Source organism: Chiloscyllium plagiosum, unplaced genomic scaffold (assembly GCF_037043375.1).
Source record: "Chiloscyllium plagiosum isolate Xiang-an unplaced genomic scaffold, Cpla_swu_hap1 HiC_scaffold_34, whole genome shotgun sequence".
In the NCBI taxonomy this organism is placed as follows: Eukaryota; Metazoa; Chordata; class Chondrichthyes; order Orectolobiformes; family Hemiscylliidae; genus Chiloscyllium; species Chiloscyllium plagiosum.
The window spans coordinates 15,687,589-15,710,553 of NW_028270172.1; the positions used below are offsets into that span (position 1 = coordinate 15,687,589).

At 39.6% G+C, this 22,965-nt stretch overlaps 1 protein-coding gene across 1 annotated transcript in view; it reads left to right on the forward strand.

Moving 5' to 3' along the window:
* The window catches only part of lyrm4b (LYR motif containing 4), a 150,550-nt gene that overhangs the window by 28,507 nt on the left and 99,078 nt on the right, over positions 1-22,965 (forward strand). The window contains exon 2 of the mRNA XM_043719501.2: positions 1,403-1,523. Within this exon, the coding sequence (XP_043575436.1) occupies positions 1,403-1,523 (121 nt within the window). The remainder of the gene's footprint in view (positions 1-1,402; positions 1,524-22,965) is intronic.

Below are 22,965 nucleotides of genomic sequence, written 5' to 3' on the forward strand. Positions count from 1 at the left end.
GGTTCATTAATACGTAAATCTCAGAACTTCTTTTAAGTCACATTCTCGAGATAACTTAAGGTGACATTTCAGCTGAGACATGCATTCAAAGGTGTGAGGCTAAAGTCTGTCTGTAACCCAACCTTGAGTCAGACTGGTTCTATTTCGAAGGTTGGAATTTATGTAATGTTTGCGTGCGTGCAAGCGAGTGTGTGTTTGCATGTGTGCGTGCTTGGTAGGATGTGTGCATGAGTGTGATGGAGTATAAGCCTATGAGAGGGTGTGTACATGGATATGAGTGTGTGTGTGTGAGAGAGAGAGAGAGGGTGTGTGAGCACATAAGAGAATGTGTGTATGTGTGCTTGTACATGTGCACACACTCTTCCATGCTCACACACTCACACTGACCCCCTCTCATACACACATTCTCTCTCATACATACACACACACACACCACACTCTCACCCATGCGCACACACTCACAGGCTTAAACTCCATCACACTCATGCACACATGCAAACACACACTCTGTCACATGCATTCACACTCTCACTCAGACACACACTCTCTCGCTCTAATGCACATATACACACGTATAAGCCTATAGGGTAAATTTGTATTTGCAGACAAATTCTGTTTTGCTCAAATGCATACAGTCTGCAGGCAGTCAATCCATGTAACATTTTATAAATTCCTACTTTGGAAATAGAACCAGTCTGACTCAAGGTTGGTATACAGATAGACTCTAACTTCACACCTTTAATGCATTGTCTGAGCTGAGATGTCACCTTTTGTTTTATAAAACCATAAGTTATCTCGAGAATATGACATAAAAGAAGTTCTGGGATTTACATTTTAATGAACCAAAACCTGCAAACCATTCCAAAAGATGAAAGACCTAACAGCAATCTAGGTTTGTTTAATATATTGTTTCAGTTGCATGACATTATAATCTTTCGCTATGAATTCTGTGTCTTATTATCCTGTTCCACGGCTACCTGATGAAGGAGCAGTGCTCCGAAAGCTAGTGCTTCCAAATAAACTTGTTGGACTATAACCTGGTGTTGTGTGATTTTTTTCCAACAGTGGCACCTCCATACCATGGGTACAGCATAGATAGCTGGATGGGTCAGTTGTGCCAAATGGCTATTTCTGTTCTTTACATTCAATGCAAGGTGAGAATATATAAAGTGTGTGTTTTGTGGAATGATGGTCAGCTTGCACAGAATGTGGTGGAATTCACCTGTTTGTACTTAATTATATCCTTTTTGATTATCTTAAAATTATGGACAAAATCCAGCAAACATGAACATTTTTAAAAAATATTGCTGCAGTTATTCCAATGCACTGCCTTGCAAGTTCTTAAATGCAAAATTAATGAAAATGTTCCAGATAACAATAAAATTTTCGTTTTATCTTGAAGGACCTTTGCACTTCGGAGAATTAAGGATGCTTTTCGAGAAAACAAAAATGTGACAAATCCTGACGTTATCCAGCAACTAATAGAAACGGCTAATGCCAATTTAGAGATTATTCGCCGACAGGTAAGGCACCTGGGGAGCTAAATTTTCTGAGTTCAAACAAGAGCTGAGCTAAATTATTTATCTAATGCTGTCAAAATTCTATTTAAGGTAAACCATACATTTTGCAATGAAAGCTGCAGATTGCTTAATTAATAGTGAACAGTCGAAGGATTTAACCAAATTAATAGTTTTTCTCAGTGTTTCTAATCCACACTGTGTGATCTTTTGTTTTCTCTTCAGTTCTAAATTGTATATTAATTTGTGTATTGATATGATAAAATTCACCTTTGTATTTACAATTCTACTAGTTTAAAAAAGTGATGAAAGAGGATAGACCAGATCTAAAAGTTGAAGTTCTAAATTAGAGGATGGCTAATTTTGACGGTATTAGGCAAGAACTTTCAACAGCTGATTGGGGGCAGATGTTCGCAGATAAAGGGACAGCTGGAAAATGGGAAGCGTTCAGAAATGAGATACCGAGAGTCCAGAGAGTGTATATTCCTGTTAGGGTGAAAGGAAAGGCTGATGAGTGTAAGGAATGCTAGATGACTAAAGAAATTGAGAGTTTGGTTAAGAAAAAGAAGGAAGCATATGTCAGGTATAGACAAGATAGATTGAGTGAATCCTTCGAAGACTAGAAAGGCTGTAGGAGTATATTTAAGAAGGAAATCAGGAGGGCAAAACGGGGACATGAGATAGCTTTAGCAAATATAGTTAAGGAGAATCCAAAGGGTTTTTATAAATACATTAAGGACAAAAGGGTAAATAGGGAGGGAGTAGGGAGATCAGCAAAGCGATCTTTGTGTGGAAACACAGGAGATGGGGGAGATACTAAACGAGTATTTTGCATCAGTATTTAATGTGGATTAGGACATGGAAGATGTAGAATGGAAGGAAATAGATGGTGATATATTGAAAAATGTCCAGATTACAGAGGAGGAAGTGCTGGATGTCTTGAAAAGCATAAAAGTGGATAAATCCCCAGGACCTGATCAGGTGTACCCTCGAACTCTGTGGGAAACTAGAGAAGTGATTGCTGGGCCTCTTGCTGAGATATTTGTATAATCGATAGTCACAGGTGTGGTCCCGAAAGACTGGAGGCTGTCTAACATGGTGCCACTGTTTAAGAAGGGTGGTAAGGACAAGCCAGGGAACTATAGACCAGTGAGCCTGACATCGGTAGTGGGAAAGTTGTTGGAGAGAATCCTGAGGGACAGGATGTACATGTATTTGGAAAGGCAAGGACTGATTAGGGATAGTGGACATGGCTTTGTGCGTGGGAAATCATGTCTCTCAAACTTGATTGAGATTTTTGATGAAGTAACAAAGATGATTGATGAGGGCAGAGCGGTAGATGTGATCTATATGGACTTCAGTAAGGCCTTTGACAAGGTTCCCCATGGGAGACTGTTTAGCAAGGTTAGATCTCATGGAATACAGGGAGAACTTGCCATTTGGACACAGAACAAAGGTAGAAGACAGAGGGTGATGGTGGAGGGTTGTTTTTCAGACTGGAGCCCTGTGACCAGTGGAGTGCCACAAGGATCGGTGCTGGGTTCTCTACTTTTTGTCATTTACATAAATGATTTCGATGCGAGCATAAGAGGTACAGATAGTAAGTTTGCAGATGACACCAAAATTGGAAGTGTAGTGGACGTCGGAGGCTGAGGGGTGACCTTATAGAAGTTTATAAAATCATGAGGGCACGGATAGGATAAATAGACAAAGTCTCTTCCCTGGGGTGGGGGAGTCCAGAACCAGAGGGTATGGGTATAGGTGTAGGGTGAGAGGGGAAAGATATAAAAGAGACCTTAGGGTCAATGTTTTCACACAGAGTAGTATATGTATAGAATGAGCTGCCAGAGGAAGTGGTGGAGGCAAGTACGATTGTAACATTTAAAAGGCATCTGGATGGGTATATGAATAGAAAGGGTTTGGAGGGATATGGGCCGGGTGCTGGCAGGTGGGACTAGATTGGTTTGGGATATCTGGTTGGCATGGATGGGTTGGACCGAAGGGTCTGTTTCCATGCTGTACATCTCTATGACTGTATGACTCTAAGTCTTTTTAAGCATTGTGTGTTGATGGGAAAGGTCATGTAAATGTTTCAAAGCTTCCAAAATGCATTTTCTTCTTAAAAACTAATTATTTCTTGTCCAAATTAATTAGTATCAAAGCTATATCTAAATAATTCTTTCAGTTGTAGAGCTGTTTAAAGTAATTAAATTATAGAAATGCAGGCAAGTACTGTCAGTAACAATTGTGCTTAGTTTAGTACCTTTGTAACCTCCAAACTCAACTGTCTGAATGCTCTTCAAGTTTGTCCAGGTGCCAGTGTTGCTGAAGGAAAGGACAGATTCCCTCCACATTTGAAATATTAATTCACTTCTCCCCTTCATTAAATTTTGCATGAGGTCAGGTGGACCTCTGCCATCATGACTTTGCAGCTGTGCCCTATCATGCTAAAATGCTATGCTCTATATTTACTATTTTCCTTAAACGCAGTTGAAATCAGAAAAGCCACTGTGCATATGGAAATGTTATGTTGTAAAGGCACAAACAAACCAGCAAAAAATAGTCAAACAATGGAGTCTTACTCTGATTTCACTAAGAAGAAGGTGCTGGGGAAACTGAAAGGTTTGAAGGTCGATAAATGACATGGACCAGATGGACTATGCCCCAGGGTTCTGATGAAGATAGTTGAGGAAATTGTAGAGGAGCTGGTGGTGATCTTTCATAAATCACTGAAGTCAAGTCCCATGAGGACTGGAAAATGACAAATGTAATACTCTTGATTAAGAAGCTTAGGAGGCAGAACATGGGAAGTTTTAGGCCACTTAGCCTGACCTTAGTCATTGGTAAGATTTTAGAGTCCATTATTAAGGATGAGTTTGCAGAGTATTTGGAAGTGTATGGTAAAATAGTGCTGCTGAGTCAGCACAGCTTTGTCATACCTGATAAATCCATTAGAATGTTTTGAGGAGGTAACAAGCAAGTTGGACAAAGTAGAACTCGTAGATGTGATCTATTTGGATTTCCAAAAGGCTTTTGCCAAGGCGCTGCACAGGAGCTGCTAGATACAACATAAGAGCCCGTGGTGTTAGGGACAAAGAATTGACTGACATGGATAAAGGATTGGCTGCCTGGCAAAAGGCAGAGAGTGAGGATAAAAGAGTCTTTCTCTGGATGGCAGACAGTGACTAATGGAGTTCCACAGGAGTCAGTGTTGGGATCACAACTGTTCATGTCATGCATTAATAATCTAGAAAAAGGAACTGAGGGCATTGTTGCCAAGAGCCCAGATGACATGGAGATAGTTGAAGGGACAGGTAGTGTTGAGGGAACAGAAGGATTTGGAAGGGCGAGGAGAGTGGGAAGAGAAGTGGCTGATGGAATACAATGCAGGAAAGTGAGGTTATGCACTTTGGTGAAAGAATAGTACCAGAAGCTGTTTTTTTAAATGGACAAAGGCATCAGAAATCTGAAGCAAAAAGGGACTCAGAAATCCTAGTTCAGGATTTTCTTAAGGTTAGCATTTAGGTTCAGTTGACAGTTAGGATGGCAAGTAAATATTAATATTCATTTTGAGACAGCTAGAATACAAGAAGAGGGATGTACTGCTGAGGCTGTATGAGGCTCTGGTCAGATTGCACTTGGGACTATTGTGAGCAGTTTTGGGCCCAATATTTAAGGAAGAATGTGCTGGTGCTGTAGAAGGTTCTCAAGAATCATCATGGGAATGAAGGGCTTGTCCTGTAAGGAGTGGTTGAGGATTCTGTGTCTGTGCTTGATGGAGTTTTGGAAGGATGAGTGTCGATCTCGTTGAAACCTACAGGTTATTGTGAAGTCTGGGTAGAGTGGACATGGAGAAGATGTTTTAAATAGTAGGAGAGATTAGCATCCAAAAGCAGCTTCAGCAAAGGGATGACCATATAGAATTGAGGTGAGGAAAGATTTCTTCAGCCAAAGGGTGGTGAATCTGTGAAAGTCATTGCCACAGAAGTCTGTGGAGCCTAAATCATAGAGTGTCTTTAAAACAGAAATGGATAGACAGCTAGGGGATCAAGATAATGGAGAGAAGACAGGTCACGGGGCTGAGAAACCTGTCAGCTGAGATCAAGTGGCAAAGCAGAATCCCTGGGCTGAATGGCCTAATTCTGCACCTATATCTTATAGTCTCATGAATCCGTAAAAGAAAGTTTTATTTAATATCAAAGACATGACGGAGGAGATAATTTGATGAGAAATTTCCTAGTTTGTCAACATTAGCTCACAATTCTGAGTACCTAAGCTTTCTCAGCTCTACTAGCCTGCAGATTTGGAATCATACTTCAGAAACTATGTTGCCCTTGAGAAGGTGCTGCTAAGTTGCCTTCTTAACTGTTGCAGTCCATACACTGTAGATTGACTCACAGTGCCACATTTCCAAAAATGAAGTTCATGTATGCAACTTACACAACTTTAAATGTAATTAATTTACCTTATATTGTCCTAAAATCATGAAATATGCCAAATAATTCCAGCATCTTCCATAAGTTTGATGAATTTTTTGAAAAAACATTTGCTAACCAAGTAAGCAAAAGTACTCAATGCTGACTTTGAAAAAAAGCTGCCTACAAAAATCTAGCGATCTCTCTGATGTGGTTTTCTCGTTAGCGATGGCAGTTTCAGTATAGCACCAGACCAAATGTGTGTTTGCAGTAACATAGATGCCAGCAAGGCCTTTAGGAGCAATCACATTACGGTATTCTCACACAGCAAATCAGCAAATTACTGGCTAGGTCAGCATGTATTGTTCATCTCTAATTTCCTTGAAGAAGATGATGGTGAACTACTGAAGCCCAGTAGGTAGATACACTCACAGCACTGCTAGGGAAGGGGTTTGCAAGATTTTGGTGAAGCAGTAATGAAGCAACAGTGATATGGTTTAAGGTTGTGATGCATCTACTCCCCTCTCCTTTTAGTAATGGAGGTTGTAAGTTTGAATGGTGCTGTCAAAGGTGACCTAGTGAGTTGCTGTAGTGCTTATTGTAGATGGAACATACTGCTGCCACAGTGTATTGGTTTTTGATGAGTTGACTATCAAGCGGGCTGCTTTGGTTTGAGCATCTCGAATGTTACAATTACAACATTTAAAAGGCATCTGGATGGATGTATGAATATGAAGGGTTTAGAGGGATATGGGCCAAATGCTGGCAAATGGGACTAGATTAATTTCGGATATCTGGTTGGCATGGATGAGTTGGGTCTGTTTCTGTACTGTACATCTCTGTGACTCTATTGAAGTTGTACTCATTCAAGCAAATGGAGAACTATCCATTATTCTTCAGACTTGTGCATTGCAGATAGTGCAGAGGCATTGAGGATTTAGGAGGTGAGTTCTCAGCTTCCGACCTGTTTTTGTGATCACAGTATTTATATGATAGATCCAGTTCAGTTTCTAGTTAATAGTAACCTCTAGGATGTTGATAATGGGGTATTCTACAACAGTAATGCCATTAATTGCCGATGGGAGATGGTTAGATTCTCTTTTGTTGGAGATGGTCATTGTCTAGAATTTGTATAGTGAGGATGTTACTTGCTACTTATCAGCACAAGCCTGAACAAGATTCTCGTCCTGCTGCAGACGGAGACGGACTGTACCTATCAGTCCCAAATGATGTTCATAATGGTGTAACCATCAGCAAACATCCTCACTTCTGATCTCATGATGGAAATCATTTGAATTTAGAAAGTAATAATAAATAATTGAATGGATCAACAGATAAATTAAACTGAAAATAAACAAATACATTTTGATAAAGACAAGAATATGTTATTATTATGGAAAATAATGATATTTCACAAGTAGTTATCTTTGTTTTCAGGGTCGCTGAGACTGTTTAGCATAAATTTGTAATTAGTTCAGTAAACAAAAGGGTCAAGAAATTTTCCAATAAGATTAACGGCATATGAATGATAGTTAATTTTGGTTAAATTAACTTCCGTTGTTTGTGCTCTTGGTGTGGATGGGCAGCGAGTTACGCAGTATCTCAACAGTATGTCCTCTCGAAAAAGAGACAGTCAGCAAAATGGCAGTAAAGTGGACGTATGGAGTGTCAGATCTGCCATGATCTTATTGAATGGTAGAACAAGCTTGAAGGGCAAAATGGCCTCATCCTGTTCCTATTTCATATGGTCTTAACTTCTGGATTTCTTGGTTATTTAGTATGTGTGCAGACTCCAGAAACTGCTGTCAGATTCAGTGGATTAATAAGGGTTGAAAACTGATAGTTCACTGTAGTTATTCCAACCAAATCTGGACCTGCAATTTCGGCTCCACTGACAGTCTTGACTATTAACTTGCGTTGGGATAAAACTGTGCAGATTTGTACATATCTTGTCACAATGTATGTTATGAGTTATACGTATGAAAATACACTGTTTCGCTCTTCTATAATGTAAAGAGCAAATAAAGTAGTTTTATAACATATCAGGGTATGAATGCGTAAATGCTTTAGGGACAAGTTGGAATTTTGTTCTCCATACAATGTGTGACTCAGTTATGCTGTGGTCATATTTGAGAAATGTAACATATTCACTGTGTTTACATAAAATTAGGTATGAAAGAATGATATTCTCAAATGTTTTAAATATTGTACAAACTGCCGTTGTCTTTTCATGATATGACAAGCAAGTTGCTCCAATTATTGTGGGATAATGCCCAATTTGTTGTTACCTGACAACAGGTCAGATCTCAAATAGGAACTTGACTGGACAGATCATAATTTCTTTGTATTTTTGGTACTAAACTGATCTCTTAATGTTCTTCACAAACATAAGCATAAAATAATGTATTTGTTTTAGCAATAAAACAATAAAATGTTTATTAATATCAGAAATGAAGATAAGCAAATGGTGGAGGGAAATCCCTTTTCTCTTTTACAATGAATTCAAAGATCTTTAAACACTCAAAAGAAATGCCCCATGCAATATGTATAGATTGAGAAGAAATAACATTCTGGATTAGTGGTGCTGGAAGAGCACAGCAGTTCAGGCAGCATCCAAGGAGCATTGAAATCGATGTTTCGGGCAAAAGCCCTTCATCAGGAATAAAGGCAGTGAGCCTGAAGCGTGGAGAGATAAGCTAGAGGAGGGTGGGGGTGGGGAGAAAGTAGCATAGAGTACAATGGGTGAGTGGGGGAGGGGATGAAGGTGATAGGTCAGGGAGGAGAGGGTGGAGTGGATCGGTGGAAAAGGAGATAGTTGCCAGGTAGGACAAGTCATGGGGACAGTGCTGAGCTGGAAGTTTGGAACTAGGGTGAGGTGGGGGAAGGGGAAATGAGGAAACTGTTGAAGTCCACATTGATGCCCTGGGGTTGAAGTGTTCCGAGGCGGAAGATGAGGCGTTCTTCCTCCAGGCGTCTGGTGGTGAGGGAGTGGCGGTGAAGAAGGCCCAGGACCTCATGTCCTCGGCAGAGTGGGAGGGGGAGTTGAAATGTTGGGCCACGGGGCGGTGTGGTTGATTGGTGCGGGTGTCCCAGAGATGTTCCCTAAAGCGCTCTGCCAGGAGGCACCCAGTTTCCCCAATGTAGAGGAGACTGCATCGGGAGCAACGGATAAAATAAGTGATGTTGGTGGATGTGCAGGTAAAACTTTGATGGATATGGAAGGCTCCTTTAGGGTATTGGATGGAGGTGAGGGAGGAGGTGTGGGCACAGGTTTTACAGTTGCTGTGGTGGCAGGGGAAGGTGCCAGGATGGGAGGGTGGGTTGTAGGGGGGGCGTGGACCTGACCAGGTAGTCACGGAGGGAACGGTCTTTGCGGAAGGCGGAAAGGGGTGGGGAGAGAAATATATCCCTGGTGGTGGGGTCTTCATTTCCAACTGCCGCCGGGACATTAACCGCCTCAACCTGTCTACCCCCCTCCCCCACTCCAACCTCTCACCCTCACAACGCGCAGCCCTCCAATCCCTCTGCTCCAATCCCAACCTCACCATCAAGCCAGCGGATAAAGGGGGCGCAGTGGTAGTGTGGTGCACTGACCTCTACACCGCTGAAGCCAAACACCAACTCGAGGACACATCTTCTTCTCTGAGAGAAAATAGCCAAAGTAAATTACATTTAGCTAAGCTTGCAGCATAAGCAGAGAAGACCTAACTTCATTATTCATCAGGTAGAATGCAGGTGAGGCTTACTTTCAGTTTGAATTTCAACAAATTAGAAGAACAAACAAGAACAGAAATTAGAACATTTGTTCTGGCTTGCAGGCAATGGGGAAAAATCTACACTGGCTTTCAAAGAGTCCTGTTGCAGGAGAAAGCAACCAACAAATTAGCTTGGAAATGTTCAGAAGGCACCAGCAATAGACTGATGGATTCCTACCCCAGAGATCTTTGAAAGCCTTACCTCTAATAATGGCTGGAACTGAGGGGAATTAAGTTATTTCCAGAGGACTCTCTTACCTTTGGGTGCTCCTGCAGAAGTAAATAACTTGAGGATTACTGTATTACAAAGAAAAGGCTCAGAGAAAGTAATGAGTAAAACAGAGTACACGAAGTATCTAGTCACAACCTATCGTGTTGAATACCTGTGCCAACTCTTATACACACAAAAAAGTTTTTTTTTGCTTTGTTGAAAGATATGCAATCTGTTGATTAGTTACTGGGGTTTGGATTTCTCTTTAAATGTTAATAGCTCATTACAGAATTGTAACAAAATTTCATACATGCATAGATTTGAGAGTTATACTTCACATTTTATAGTTGCCAGCAAATTTGGAACTCCACTGAAGAACGTGACAGTGTCTCTAGGAAGAATATTGAGGAGGAGGGAAAATGTACACACAAAATATTTAAATATTTTCTAGTCTCCAGATACTGGATTCCTTTTTTAAATGGCCACCCTGGGAATATGATTGTATGTGAAATGTGACCATTTCTGTTTAGTACATTTTGCAAAAGTGTTTTCAGGAAACTTGAGGAAGCAATAACACATCTCACTTTATTTATGATTGCTATTTATGTTTTGACTAAATTATTCTAAGTTTCAGTATAGGAAACTGACATGACAAGATAAACTACCCATGTGGGAATGAAAAAGGACTGATGTGCTTATTATTAATCACACAGATAAGTCTGCCATTTACCTCTCTCAGATGAGTGAGGTAAATGGTTGGTATGGGCTAAATGATCAGTGTTCAAATCCAACCAGTGAGCAGAATTTAACAATGGCAAACTTAAATTTTATTCTGATATAATGCAACAACAAAATTAAAATTTATTAGCTCTCTGGCTTAAATAGTAGGTTCCATCACCCTTGGGAATCTCTTTAAAAAATATAATTTAAGTAATTAATAGTGCAACTCTACTACAGAAGCAAGTCAGTCCAATATTTGCCAACTTAATTGACACTTCAGTTCAATGTTAAATGCATCTTACTCAAAAGTAGTAGTTTGTATGACATTGCCTGTAAATTTAAAGAAACAGTTATGTAAAAGGGCCAAGGAAGGTTCACCATACCATTTGGTAGAGAAATAAAGCCTTTCTTGACTAGAGAGGACACCTGACTCAAGTACAGTTTACTTACTGTTAAGGTAAGGAAACATCACAGAAGTGCTTCACAGGAGGCTCCCAAGCACTGAGGATGTCACCTAGACAGGGGACGACACGTCTGCAACACAAATTCCCAGCTCGGCGAACAGAACCACAACAACGAGCTACAAATCTTCTCTCAAACTGTGAATTACTGTTAAGGTATACAGTTTTCAACAGAGCTTGATAGCTGAACACCAGGAGCAGAAATTCTCGTTAATTTGTCATTCTCTTTACCCTCTTCCCTTGTCTGCCATGAGTTATTGAATCTCAGCCATTACCCCGTCTAAGATCAGCTAACACATCATAAACAACGGATTGGATGTGGAACCAAGTAATGGGAACCATGTAGTCCCATTACTTACTAGATACAGCTGTGAGGTTATGAGAAGCAAACTTTATGAGAAGCCAAGTTCATGAGTTTTAGGAAAATATTATTGCGGTAGGTTCTAGAAAGAGTGTGCTGAGGACACAATTCCACGTCTCACAAACTTGATTGAGTTTTTTGAAGAAGTAACAAAAAGGACTGACGAGGGCAGAGCGGTGGGCATGATCTAAATGGACTTCAGTGAGGCGTTCAACAAGGTTTCTCATGGTAAACTGGTTAGCAAGGTTCGATCACATGGAATACAGGGCGAACTAGCCACTTGGATACAGAACTGACTCGAAGACAAAGGACAGATGGTGGTGGTGGAGGGTTGCTTTTCAGACAGGAGGCCTGTGACCAGTGATGTGCCACAAGGATCGATGCTGGATCCACTGCTTTGTCGTTTATATCAATGATATGGATGTGAACATGGGAGGTATAGTAAGTAGATTTGAATAATACACCAACATTTGAGGTGTAGTGGACAGCGAAGATTACCTCAGTACAGTGGGATTTAGATCAGATGGGTCAATGGGCAGAGAAGTGGCATAGGGAGTTTAATTTAGATAAATGTGAGGTACTGCATTTTGGAAAAGCAAACCTTAGCAGGACTTATACACTTAATGGTAAGGACCTGGGGAGTGTTGTTGAACAAAGAGACCTTGGAGTGCAGGTTCATAGATCCTTGAAAGTAGAGTTGCAGGTACAAAGGATAGTGAAGAATGCATTTGGTATGCTTTCCTTTATTGGTCAGACCATTGAGTATAGGAGTTGAGAGGTCATGTTGTGGCTGTACAGGAACATTGGTTAGGCCACTTTTGGAATATTGTGTGCAATTCTGGTCTCCCTCCTCTAGGAAGGATGTTGTGAAAGTTGGAAGGGTTCAAAAAAGATTTACAAGGTTGTTGCCAGGGTTGGAGGATTTGAGCTATAGGTTGAGGCTAAATAGGCTGGGACTGTTCTCCCTGGAGCGTCAGAGGCTGAGGGGTGACATTATAGAGGTTTATGAAATCATGAGGGGATGGATAGGGTAAATAGACAAGGTATTTTCCCTGAGGTGGGGGAGTCCAGAACTAGAGGGCTTAGGTTTAAAGTGTGAGGGGAAAGATTTAAAAGAGACCTAAGGGGCAAGTTTTCCTGCAGAAGGTGGTGCTTGTGTGGAATGAGCTGCCAGAGGAAGTGGTGGAGTCTGATACAATTGCAACATTTAAAAGGCATCTGGATAGTTATATGCATAGGAAGGGTTTAGTGGCATAGGGGCCAAATGCTGGCAAATAGGCCTAAATTAAATTAGGATATCTGGTCGGCATGGACGAGTTGGGCCAAAGGGTTTGTTTCTGTGCTACTCTAAATGGTGGAGGCATTTAATTGCAGAAAGCATTTGTTGCAATGGTTAGATAAAGCCCTGTTCTCTTTGGTATTGAGACTGTACTTACTATTTGTTACAGAGTGTTCGGATCTGTTTTGAAGCAAGGTAATTGAATGCCCAAAGAAATTAAGTCAATTGTGCCGTAGTTCTTTATTTCAATCAAGTATTCAAGTTCTGACTTTTCTTCTGGCTTGAACAAAGTACTGTCATTGTTTATTGTTTGTAAATGGTCTCTGGGATAACTCAAGCTACTCATTGTTTTCTCAGAGGCTTATTTTGTTATACTTTGACTCGTGGTGATTAAACTTGATTGTCATTATTCTGCATCTAGTTATATCAGTATACCTTCAGGAGGATAATACATCTTCAATATTGCATAGTTGGTATTGATAAGTTGCTTAGAATTTCCATTAGTGTTTAATTGCGAAATTATGATGCTATTTTTCTTGTAAATCAGTAGTTGATGTCAGAACCAATTATTGTGTTAAGTTGTGAACCATGCAAAACATTTAGCGTACAGATAAATTCAAAACAAAATAGTTAAAGGAAAAGCAGACTGCAATATTTTGAGAAGCCAATTCAGTAAAAGAAGTGATGAGATTTTGATATAATGTTCCTATTTTAAGTTATGTGTGTTTTATTTAATATTTATAACTCCTTCAGGTTTGTATCAGTGACTGCTGAGTTACATTATTTTACTCTACCAAGACACATAATAGTGATTGATACTGGTTCCAGTTGAGTTATTGTGCAATTAAGTACGACAGAAAATAAAGTTTTCAAAATTTGCCGAAGCCACTGCCAAGAAAGTCTACTTTTACTGACAGTATCGAATTCCAACAGGTTTACTTTTGGGTTTCAGCCAGCCATTTAGGACTTGCACATTAGGATAGCGATTTCTAAACTATTTTCTAATGTGACTCCATTCTAACACTTGAAAATTAACGTGACCCCAGATGCCAACAAAAACTGATCAATAAAGCAGCATGGTAATATTCAGTCCAAAACAATTAAAGTTTGCGTATTATGGACCATAGTATAAATATAAAAGTCTGATTTTAAAGTACTTTGTAAAAATCTTGTTGTTATTTCTATTAATTCAATAGTCCATCACTTTATCTGAACCGTATCGGGTCATGGACCTTGGCTGGGAAGAGTGTATTCTTGCATTCAGCAAGTATCTATAACAACATCACAATAAGGTTTCCTTAAAGTTATCTTTGACATAATTAATTTTCTAGTGAGATGAGTCAAATAAGCTTTCCATTTTGTATTGTGGATTTGAAATAACAAAAATAATATTTATTCTCCCAGAAGCTAAGGCTTTAATGTGGATTCTGTTGCACATAGTACAGCTTCAAAATAAAATCATTTTGCTTCACAAGGCAAGTGACTTAACTGGAGCTGTGTCTCTTCTTACCCCACCTTTTGATCAGGCGTAGAAGATGATTTGCAGCAGTTATTGACCAATAATTCCTACTAACAGAAGACTCATGGAAATCCTTCTACTCACTCCTCTCCACCTCACAACATGCACTAAGCAGTTCTTCTTCTCCATCACATACACCAAGCACAACAAGTGACAGCCAGCAGTAGCTCTGACAGCCTGAATCATAGCTCGAGCCCAACCTGAGCTAGTTTGTGGCTGCAGACCTGCGGTGCTATTTTACTTAGTCTTGTAAAGACAACCAAGATTCAGAGAGTTGATACGGTAACTATTCTAAACTATATACACCTGAGCTTTCCAAATGTTTTCTCACTGTGACCATTATGAAGCTTGAAAATGTTTGTGATCCCTCAATACTGTGTGGGGCAGAATTTCAGGGGAGAGAGAGCTCATTACTCCAGTTACTGGTTCTGTAATTTAGCTTGCGACACACACCTTTGAGAACTATTCCATTAAGAACCAATATCAATTTCACATGTATTACTATAATCCCATTTATGAAAATACAGAACAAGCCAGATCTTTGTTGCTATTTAATTTGATAAACCAGAATCTTTTAAAAAACAGAATATATGAAGAACCAAAGGTAATGAAATAAGTGCCAGGGTTCCAGGATTGAATTTAAATGTCAAAAAAATCTTTACTATACAAACTTGAAGAAATAAAATTGAAGCAAACTGGCTCATGAAGTTTAAAGAGCAGATACGGTAACTATTCTAAACTATATACACCTGAGCTTTCCAAATGTTTTCTCACTGTGACCATTATGAAGCTTGAAAATGTTTGTGATCCCTCAAGGTTGAGTAGAGAGAGAGAAAAGTCTGAGAAGGAAAATGTCTTTTGAAGTAGAACCATAGTTATTATGACCAGATTAGAACATCCCAGACATAGCACTTTTAATGGCAAATGCCAAGACAAATTTTAACCAAACATTCATGCCACTGTCGCATCATCAAGCTCAAAAAATTCTACCCTTTTCACAAGGGCTTGTAATTTTTCGCTTTGAAGATCTAGCCTTGGAATATCTCCAAAATCTCTCCAAATTAGACTGCATGAACAACTGCTTATTATGTTTTGGTACCTGTAGCTCTATCTCTTTACCCAAGACTGACTTTTCCAGGATTCCCAAGACTGCTCTGAAGCATCCAATTACCAATGCCATTTCAGCTTTTATAATAACAGCAGTTTTCACTGAATTTCTCTTAAGTTCTGATCTTTCTCAGCTGCATCAATCAAATACTGCTTATCAATCTCTTCCACTGCATTTTTCTTTGGAGCAGAGGAAGTGTTGAGATGTATAAAATTATGAGGGACATAGATAGGGTGGACAGGAAGAAACTTTTCTCTTTAGTGGATCAGTGAGCAGGAGGCATAGAGTAAGATAAAGCGCAGGAGGTTTGAGCGGATGTGAGAAAGTGTTTTCACCCAGAGGTGGAAATCTGGGACTCACTGCCTGTAAGGGTGGTAAAGGCAGAAGCACTCATAACATTTAAGAAGTATTCAAGGCATAGAAGTACTGGAAATGGTTTTAGAATACTTTGGTGGTTGTTTTTGATCGGAGCAGACTCAATGGATCCAAGAGTCTTTTCCTGTGCTGTAGATCTTTATAACTTTCAGTTGTAATAATCTAAAAATGGCTCTCCAGGCTTCTTTATATGCCTAACTATTTGTATGCTTCAAAGCCACCACTTGCTAGGATTTCTCCTGAGCCCTAACACATTCCCAGATAAGTTGAAACCACAGAGCCTTCTTAAGCTCCACTGATCTCCACAATGATATAACCTGCTCCAGACTGACTTTATCCTGACCTTTCATTTTTTTGAATGCTTTTAAGCTAATTTATCTCTAACTCCCTCTGCTATCACTACAAACTTTGTAGGCACACTCTTCCAATTAAGTAGGCCCATCTACTGTTCATTTAGCACCAACACTTCTATTCTTATTTTATTAAACAAATGTGGATAATCTTCTAAAGTGTACTTGTCCAAGCAGTCACTAAAGGATTACTGATTTTCATTACCCAAAAAATATGAGTGGGAACACATCCTTAACCCCTGAAATAAAGGTAAAATACTGCAGATGTTCCAAATCTGAAACAAAAATGGAAGGTGCTGGAGATACTCAGTTCTGGCACCATTGATGGAGACAGAAGCAGTTAGGATTTTGAATCAAATTGTTCATATTCAGAACTGAAAGAAGGCAGAAATGTAGCATATTTTTTACTGTTAGAAAAGAGTAGGAGAAGGAAGGACATAACAAAGGTCTGATAGAGGGTAGAGGGCAGGATAGATTAAACTATAAAGATGCTGCGAAACAAAAAGCAGAGGGAAAAGGAATGGTTGTAATTAGCAAGCAAACCTTTTGTCTACAGTAAACGTGAATGTGGAATAGTGAACTACTCTGTCCAAAAGAAAAAAAATGAGCATAGCACCCATCTGAGTGAAAAACAGTCAATTCGCCATTAGTAGCAGGAAATGGGTTCTCTGCCACTCAGGGTCACAAATTCCCATACGGTTGGTTCTGATATAACGCAATAGTTCCGTTCTCATGCGATCTCGGGTTAAAAGAAAATCGCGCAATAGCTGCACCATTTAAACTGTGGGGCGGGAATTGCATTATAGCCAATACAAGTAAGAAAAGTTTGTGCTCTACAAATAACAATCTAAATTCTTCAATCACGTTAAATTCGCACTGAAGAAACACGTTACAGCAAAATCGACTATTGGAGAGCTTCTGGTCCATTAGTGTACAGTAGCATCACTTGAAACAGTGGACAATAGAATACTGGGCATTGAAGAGGTGTTCAGCACTGAATCTTTGTTTTTTTCTGATTTTAAAAACATTTTCTTAGTTTTCTCATATCCACAAGTGCTGTTACACACAACTGAACTTCTTTCACCTTTTTTTTTACATCTATTAACCACCACCAGTAAATCACCTGTGTTCTCCAATTGAGTAATTTCCATGCAAAGCCTGTATAGGGCAATGTAAACCATCAAAGCAAGGGGGCAGGAGGGAGAATGTGAGGGTCTAGATTAAAATGGTGTTGGACCAAATCATGTTTTAAGTGTTTGAGGGTTTCACTGGGTGTAAACTAGCTTGTCCCTGTTAGTGGAGTCAGGGTTTTGGAGGGTAAGGGAGATGGAGGAACCAGATGCGAGCCTAACATTTTGGCTAAGCAGGAGAGGCCTTTTGATTGTCCTATGGGACCTTTTAAGGAGGAATCACTTCTCAACATAGCTGGGAAAATGATGTTGCTGACTGCTTGCTTTAGGCTTCTTTACAATGTTAGTAGTGGTATGTTACAACCCTGAAGTAGGCATTAACTGACTACATAAGTGTCTCAATTGGCCCATTGTGAGGTGGGCCACCTGATGCCACTCCTGCCATTGTAAATTTGCAGAGGTGGGGATAGCAGGTCAGCAACGGGCAGACCATCCATTGCATTTAATTAGCCACCCAGCTCCCAACACAAAGCAATGGCATTTTACTGACATTAATAATATTAAGCATAGATGTACAGATTAATATAAAACATGGTAAATAATTGTAAGTCACTCCATTTACAGTGATCTCTATAACTTGTTAAATATATTGTTAAATAGACAAAATAATGTTGAACTGTTCTAATATTGTGTTTTTAAGAATAATTCTTTATCTCATATTTGCAAATTGGAATATAGTGGCTCAGTGATTAGCACAGTTACCTCACAACGCCAGGGACTCTGTTCAATTCCAGCCTCGACTGATTGTCCATGTAGGGTTTGCACATTCTACCCGGATCTGTGTGGATTTCCTCCGGGTGCTCCGGTTTCCTCCCACAGTTCAAAGATGTGCAGGTTAGGTGAATTGGCCATGATAAATTGCCCGTAATGTTCAGGGTTGTGTAGGCTAGCTGGATTAGTTGGGGGAATGTAGGGTTTTGGGTAGGGAATGGGTCTGGGTGGGATACTCTTCGGAGGGCCGGTGTAGACCTGTTGGGTCAAATGGCCCGTTTCCACATTATAGGGATTGTATGATTCTATGACATTTAATTAAAATGATTACCACAAAATAGGTAGGAAAAGTTAATTAATATATGGGAATTAGCATTAATTATTTTATCATGTCAAATTAAACTCTAATTTTTCTTTTTTCTTGCTTTCTGCCCTTGTTAAATTACTTCAGTAAGTTGAGGAACAAAGTGTTGGCAAAATGAAATCTGAAGTCTGCAAGTTTTCTGGAACCCTCAGCTTGACAAACAACAGTTTGCTGAGGGCAAACTTGTGGAAAGCATGTTCTGAAATAAAGCTGGTATTGATTTTGAATGTCTCCAAAAGCCAAAGCATTAGCACTCATCATCCCTGATTCTCTAGATTTGATCATCCCTTGCTTCAAATATGACCTTGCGCAGATGAAGCTGCCTTTTTATCAAAGAACTGGAAAGGATGTAAGATCATTAGATATAGGAGCAGAAGTAGGCCATTCAGCCCATGGAATCTGCTCCACAATTCATTGAGATCATCCTTGACTCCATTTTCCTGCCTTTTCCCAATAATCCCTAATTCCCTTCCTTAAGTCTGTCTATGTTAGCTTTGAATATACTTAACAACCCAGCTTGAGATCCCTCTGTGGTAAAGAAGTCCACAAATTCACAACACTGAGAAAAGGAATGTGTGACCCCTATTCTGAGATTATGCCTTCTGGTCGGACACTCCCACAAGGGGAATTCACTTTTCCCAATCTACCCTATCAAATCCCCTAAGAATCTAGTGTGTTTCGAAAAGGTCACATCTCATCCTTTAAATTCCAATGAGTACAGGCTGAACCTACTCCACAAAAAGACAGTTTGTCTATATCTGGTATGAACTTAATGAACCTTCTCTGGACTGCCTTCAATGCTAGTATATATTTGCCTAAATAAGGGGCCCAAAACCATTCACTGTATTCCATAGTTTGAGTACTTCTAGTAAACAATTCCTCCTTTTACACTCCATTTCCTTTGAAATAAAGGCCAACATTCAATTTGCCTTCCATGTTACCCACTGAATTTGAATGCTAGTTTTGTGTGATTCTTACACAAGGACTTCCAATCTTTCTCCATTTAAACAATACCTACAGATAATATGGAACTATACTGTGTTTGAAAATAAAATCTGTCAAAGGCTGTTAAATGCGCAACACATGAATTTGACCCTGAATTTTCACCTACTATTTTACTTGACATTATGGAGATGTATACGTAGTCAGAAAGACTACGGCACGGTGGGCGGCACGGTGGCACAGTGGTTAGCACTGCTGCCTCACAGCGCCAGAGACCCGGGTTCAATTCCCGCCTCAGGCGACTCTCTGTGTGGAGTTTGCACATTCTCCCCGTGTCTGCGTGGGTTTCCTCCGGGTGCTCCGGTTTCCTCCCACAATCCAAAAATGTGCAGGTTAGGTGAATTGACCATGCTAAATTGTCCGTAGTGTTAGGTGAAGAGGTAAATGTAGGAGCATGGGTCTGGGTGCTATACGCTTCGGCGGGTCGGTGTGGACTTGTTGGGCCGAAGGGCCTATTTCCACACTGTAAGTAATCTAATCTAAAAGAAGTGGAAGAGAATAACTGAGAAACAAGAAATTAAATGTAGGGCAAAATGAAGTATTTGTTTTATTTACTCATGGAATGTGGGCATCTCTGGCTAGGCCAGCATTGATTGTCCATCCTTAATTGCCCAGAGAGCAGTTCAGAGTCAACCACATTACTATGGGTCTGGAGTCACATGTAGGCCAGACCAGGTAAAGATGGCAGATTTCCTTCCCTAAAGAATATTACTGAACCCGTTGGGTTTTTCCAACAATTGATAATTGTTTCATGGACCTGTAAATTGGACCTGTAATTCCAGACTATTTATTGAATTCAAGTTCCACCATCTGCTATGGCAGGTTTTGCACCCCAGAAAATTAGCCGAGTTTCTGGATTTATAGTCTAACAATAATACCACAAAGTCATGACCTACACACATAGAACAAAAATGAGAGGAGATAATTGAGTGGGATACAGGTTTTGTCACCTCCAGTTAACCATCACCTTCATGGGACAATTAGGGACGGCCAGTTAAATATTGGTTTCACCAGTGATGTCAAATGACCCATGAATGAATTTAAGAAAAGCAATTTTGTGGACTCATTTCTATACCATCTCATTTCTGAACAAGTTTTGAGAATGATACAATATAGCCTTCTGTTGAGATTTACAACTGACAAAAAAACATTCCACACAAAATAGTTAAGGCAATTTCAGTTAACCTTCTCCTGATGTGTGGTGGCAGCACAAAAGTAGCATTAATTGCTGATTCCAGTTAGTGATCACAGACCGACTGGTGTGAGAAATAGAATGATGCAGGATGGGTAGTTTCATCAAAACAGAACAGGCAACTTTAATTTGCAGCTGTGAATTACTTAACCTAAGATGCTGAGATTACTTGCCTAAAATGGCAAGTGTTCAGTTTCTGAGCTATAAAAATTTCCTTAGTACATATGAAACGTTTTTAAAAATTCTTTGTTTTAATGTACCATTTGAGAGAGTGCAGGAAAGTACAAGTGATGAAAATAAAGATAAGTGGACAAATAATTAGAGTATCATGGTACTGTGTATGTAATTAAGATAATGATGTGCTTCTGAACAAAACAATTCAGTCAGCTTCAAAGCCGGTACATGACTTAGATTTCTGTTATTACCTAAAACCTGCATAAGATGTTTTTACCCTTTGTTCCATGTATATTCTTACAACACGGAGACTGATAGCCAAATCAATTCAGCCTCCCTAACCCTGTATTTGCAACAGTAAAATTAAAACATTCAGTGACCCTCAAAGGAACCCAATGGTTCCTCATCAGATGTTTGAATAACCAATCCCAAACATCATGCTTATAATTTGAATAAAATATTTAACAATTTATTAGTAAAGTATCTTAAGTCAAGTATGGTTAAACCGCAAGATAATCCAACTCGTTGATGATTTAAACACAATCTTCTTTGGATTGTAGCCCCACCTCCCACACACACACACACAGACAGAGAAACTGACAAGCATGGCTAAGGGATAAATTAAATGAAAACAGTAAATGAAACATAATGGGCCAGTTCACTTAAGCAGATCTCACAATCTGTAACATCATAGGCACATGAAATTGTATCTTGTTTGGTTTCTGAAGACACCTGTGCATACAAATAGTTTCCTGTAGGCTGCAGGGAATATTCTCTTAATACTTCTAACTAAGATTCTATTCTCTTAACTTTCAATAAGTTGATAATGATAGAGCAACAAGGGAGCAATCAAATTTTTGTCCTGTAGCTTTTGCAGCCAAAACCCTTCTGGCAGTAAGCTGCCTTCTTGAACCATTGTAAGCATATTGGTTAGGTATGTCCATTTAGGTATATATCCATAGTGTTGTTAGGCAGCACGTTCCAGGATTTTGACCCAGCAACAGTGAAGGTGGCGATATATCTTCAAGTCAGGGTGGTTAATGGATTGAAGGAAAACTTTCAGTTCGTGACATTCCCATGTATCTGCACCATTGTCATTCTAAATGCTAATATTCATGCATTTGGAAGGTGCAGTCTGAGCAACTTGAGTGAATTTATGCAATATAACTTGTAGATGGTACACATTGCTGCTACCGTGCATTGGTGGTAGAAAGGGTGAATATTTGTGGATATGATGCCAGTTAAGCAGACTGCATTGTTCTGGACAATGTCAACTTCTCAAATGTTGTTGGAGGTGTATTCATCCAGTTAAACAGGCAGAGGCAATGGGATAGTGGTATTATTGCTGGACTGTTAACCGAGAGACTGAGTTAATGTTCTGGAGACAGAGTTCAAATCCCACCACAGCAGATGGTGGAATTTGAATTCAATTAAAAACTAGAATTAAGAGTCCAATGATCACCATGAATCTGTAGCCGTTTGTCAGAAAAATCCATCTCATTTACTAATGTCCTTTAGGATGGAAACTGCCATCTTTATTCGGTCCTGTCTCCATGTGATTCCATGACTGACTCTTAACTGCCCTCTGGGCAATTAGGGATGGTCAATAAATGGTGGCCTAGTCAGCAACACCCATATCCCATGAATGAAATTAAAGAAGTAAAAATAAATGGGGTTTGTTCCATCGCTTTTCTAACTTGTGCTCACCAGAAAGGCTTTGGGGAATCTGCAAGTGAGTAACTTGCTGCAAGAGTCCTACCATTTGACCTGCTATATTAGGTACAATATTTTATGTCGATTCCAGTTTCTGGTCAATGGTAACTGTCAGGATGTTGATAGTGCGAATTCAGTAATGGTAATTTCATCAAATGTCAAGAGACAATAATTAGATTCTCCCGTGCTGGAAATGGTCATTGCCTGGCACTTGTATGGTGCTAATGTTACTTACGATGTGTTCGTCCAAATCTGAATATTGTCCAGATCTTGCTGCATTTGTGCACAGATTGTTTCAATAGCTGAATTGGTGTAAATTATGCTGAAACTATGCAATCTTCAGCAAATTTTCTGACTTCTGACCTTCTGTTGAAAGGAAGGTTAATTGTTGAAGCAAATGAAGATAATTGGACCTACAACACAATCTGAGGAACTCTTGTAGTGATGTAATGGAGCTCAGATTACAGACTTCCAACAGCAACAATTAACTTCCTTTGCTTCCTTCTTTCCCATGTATGTTTCATATTTCCAACATCTACAGTATTTTG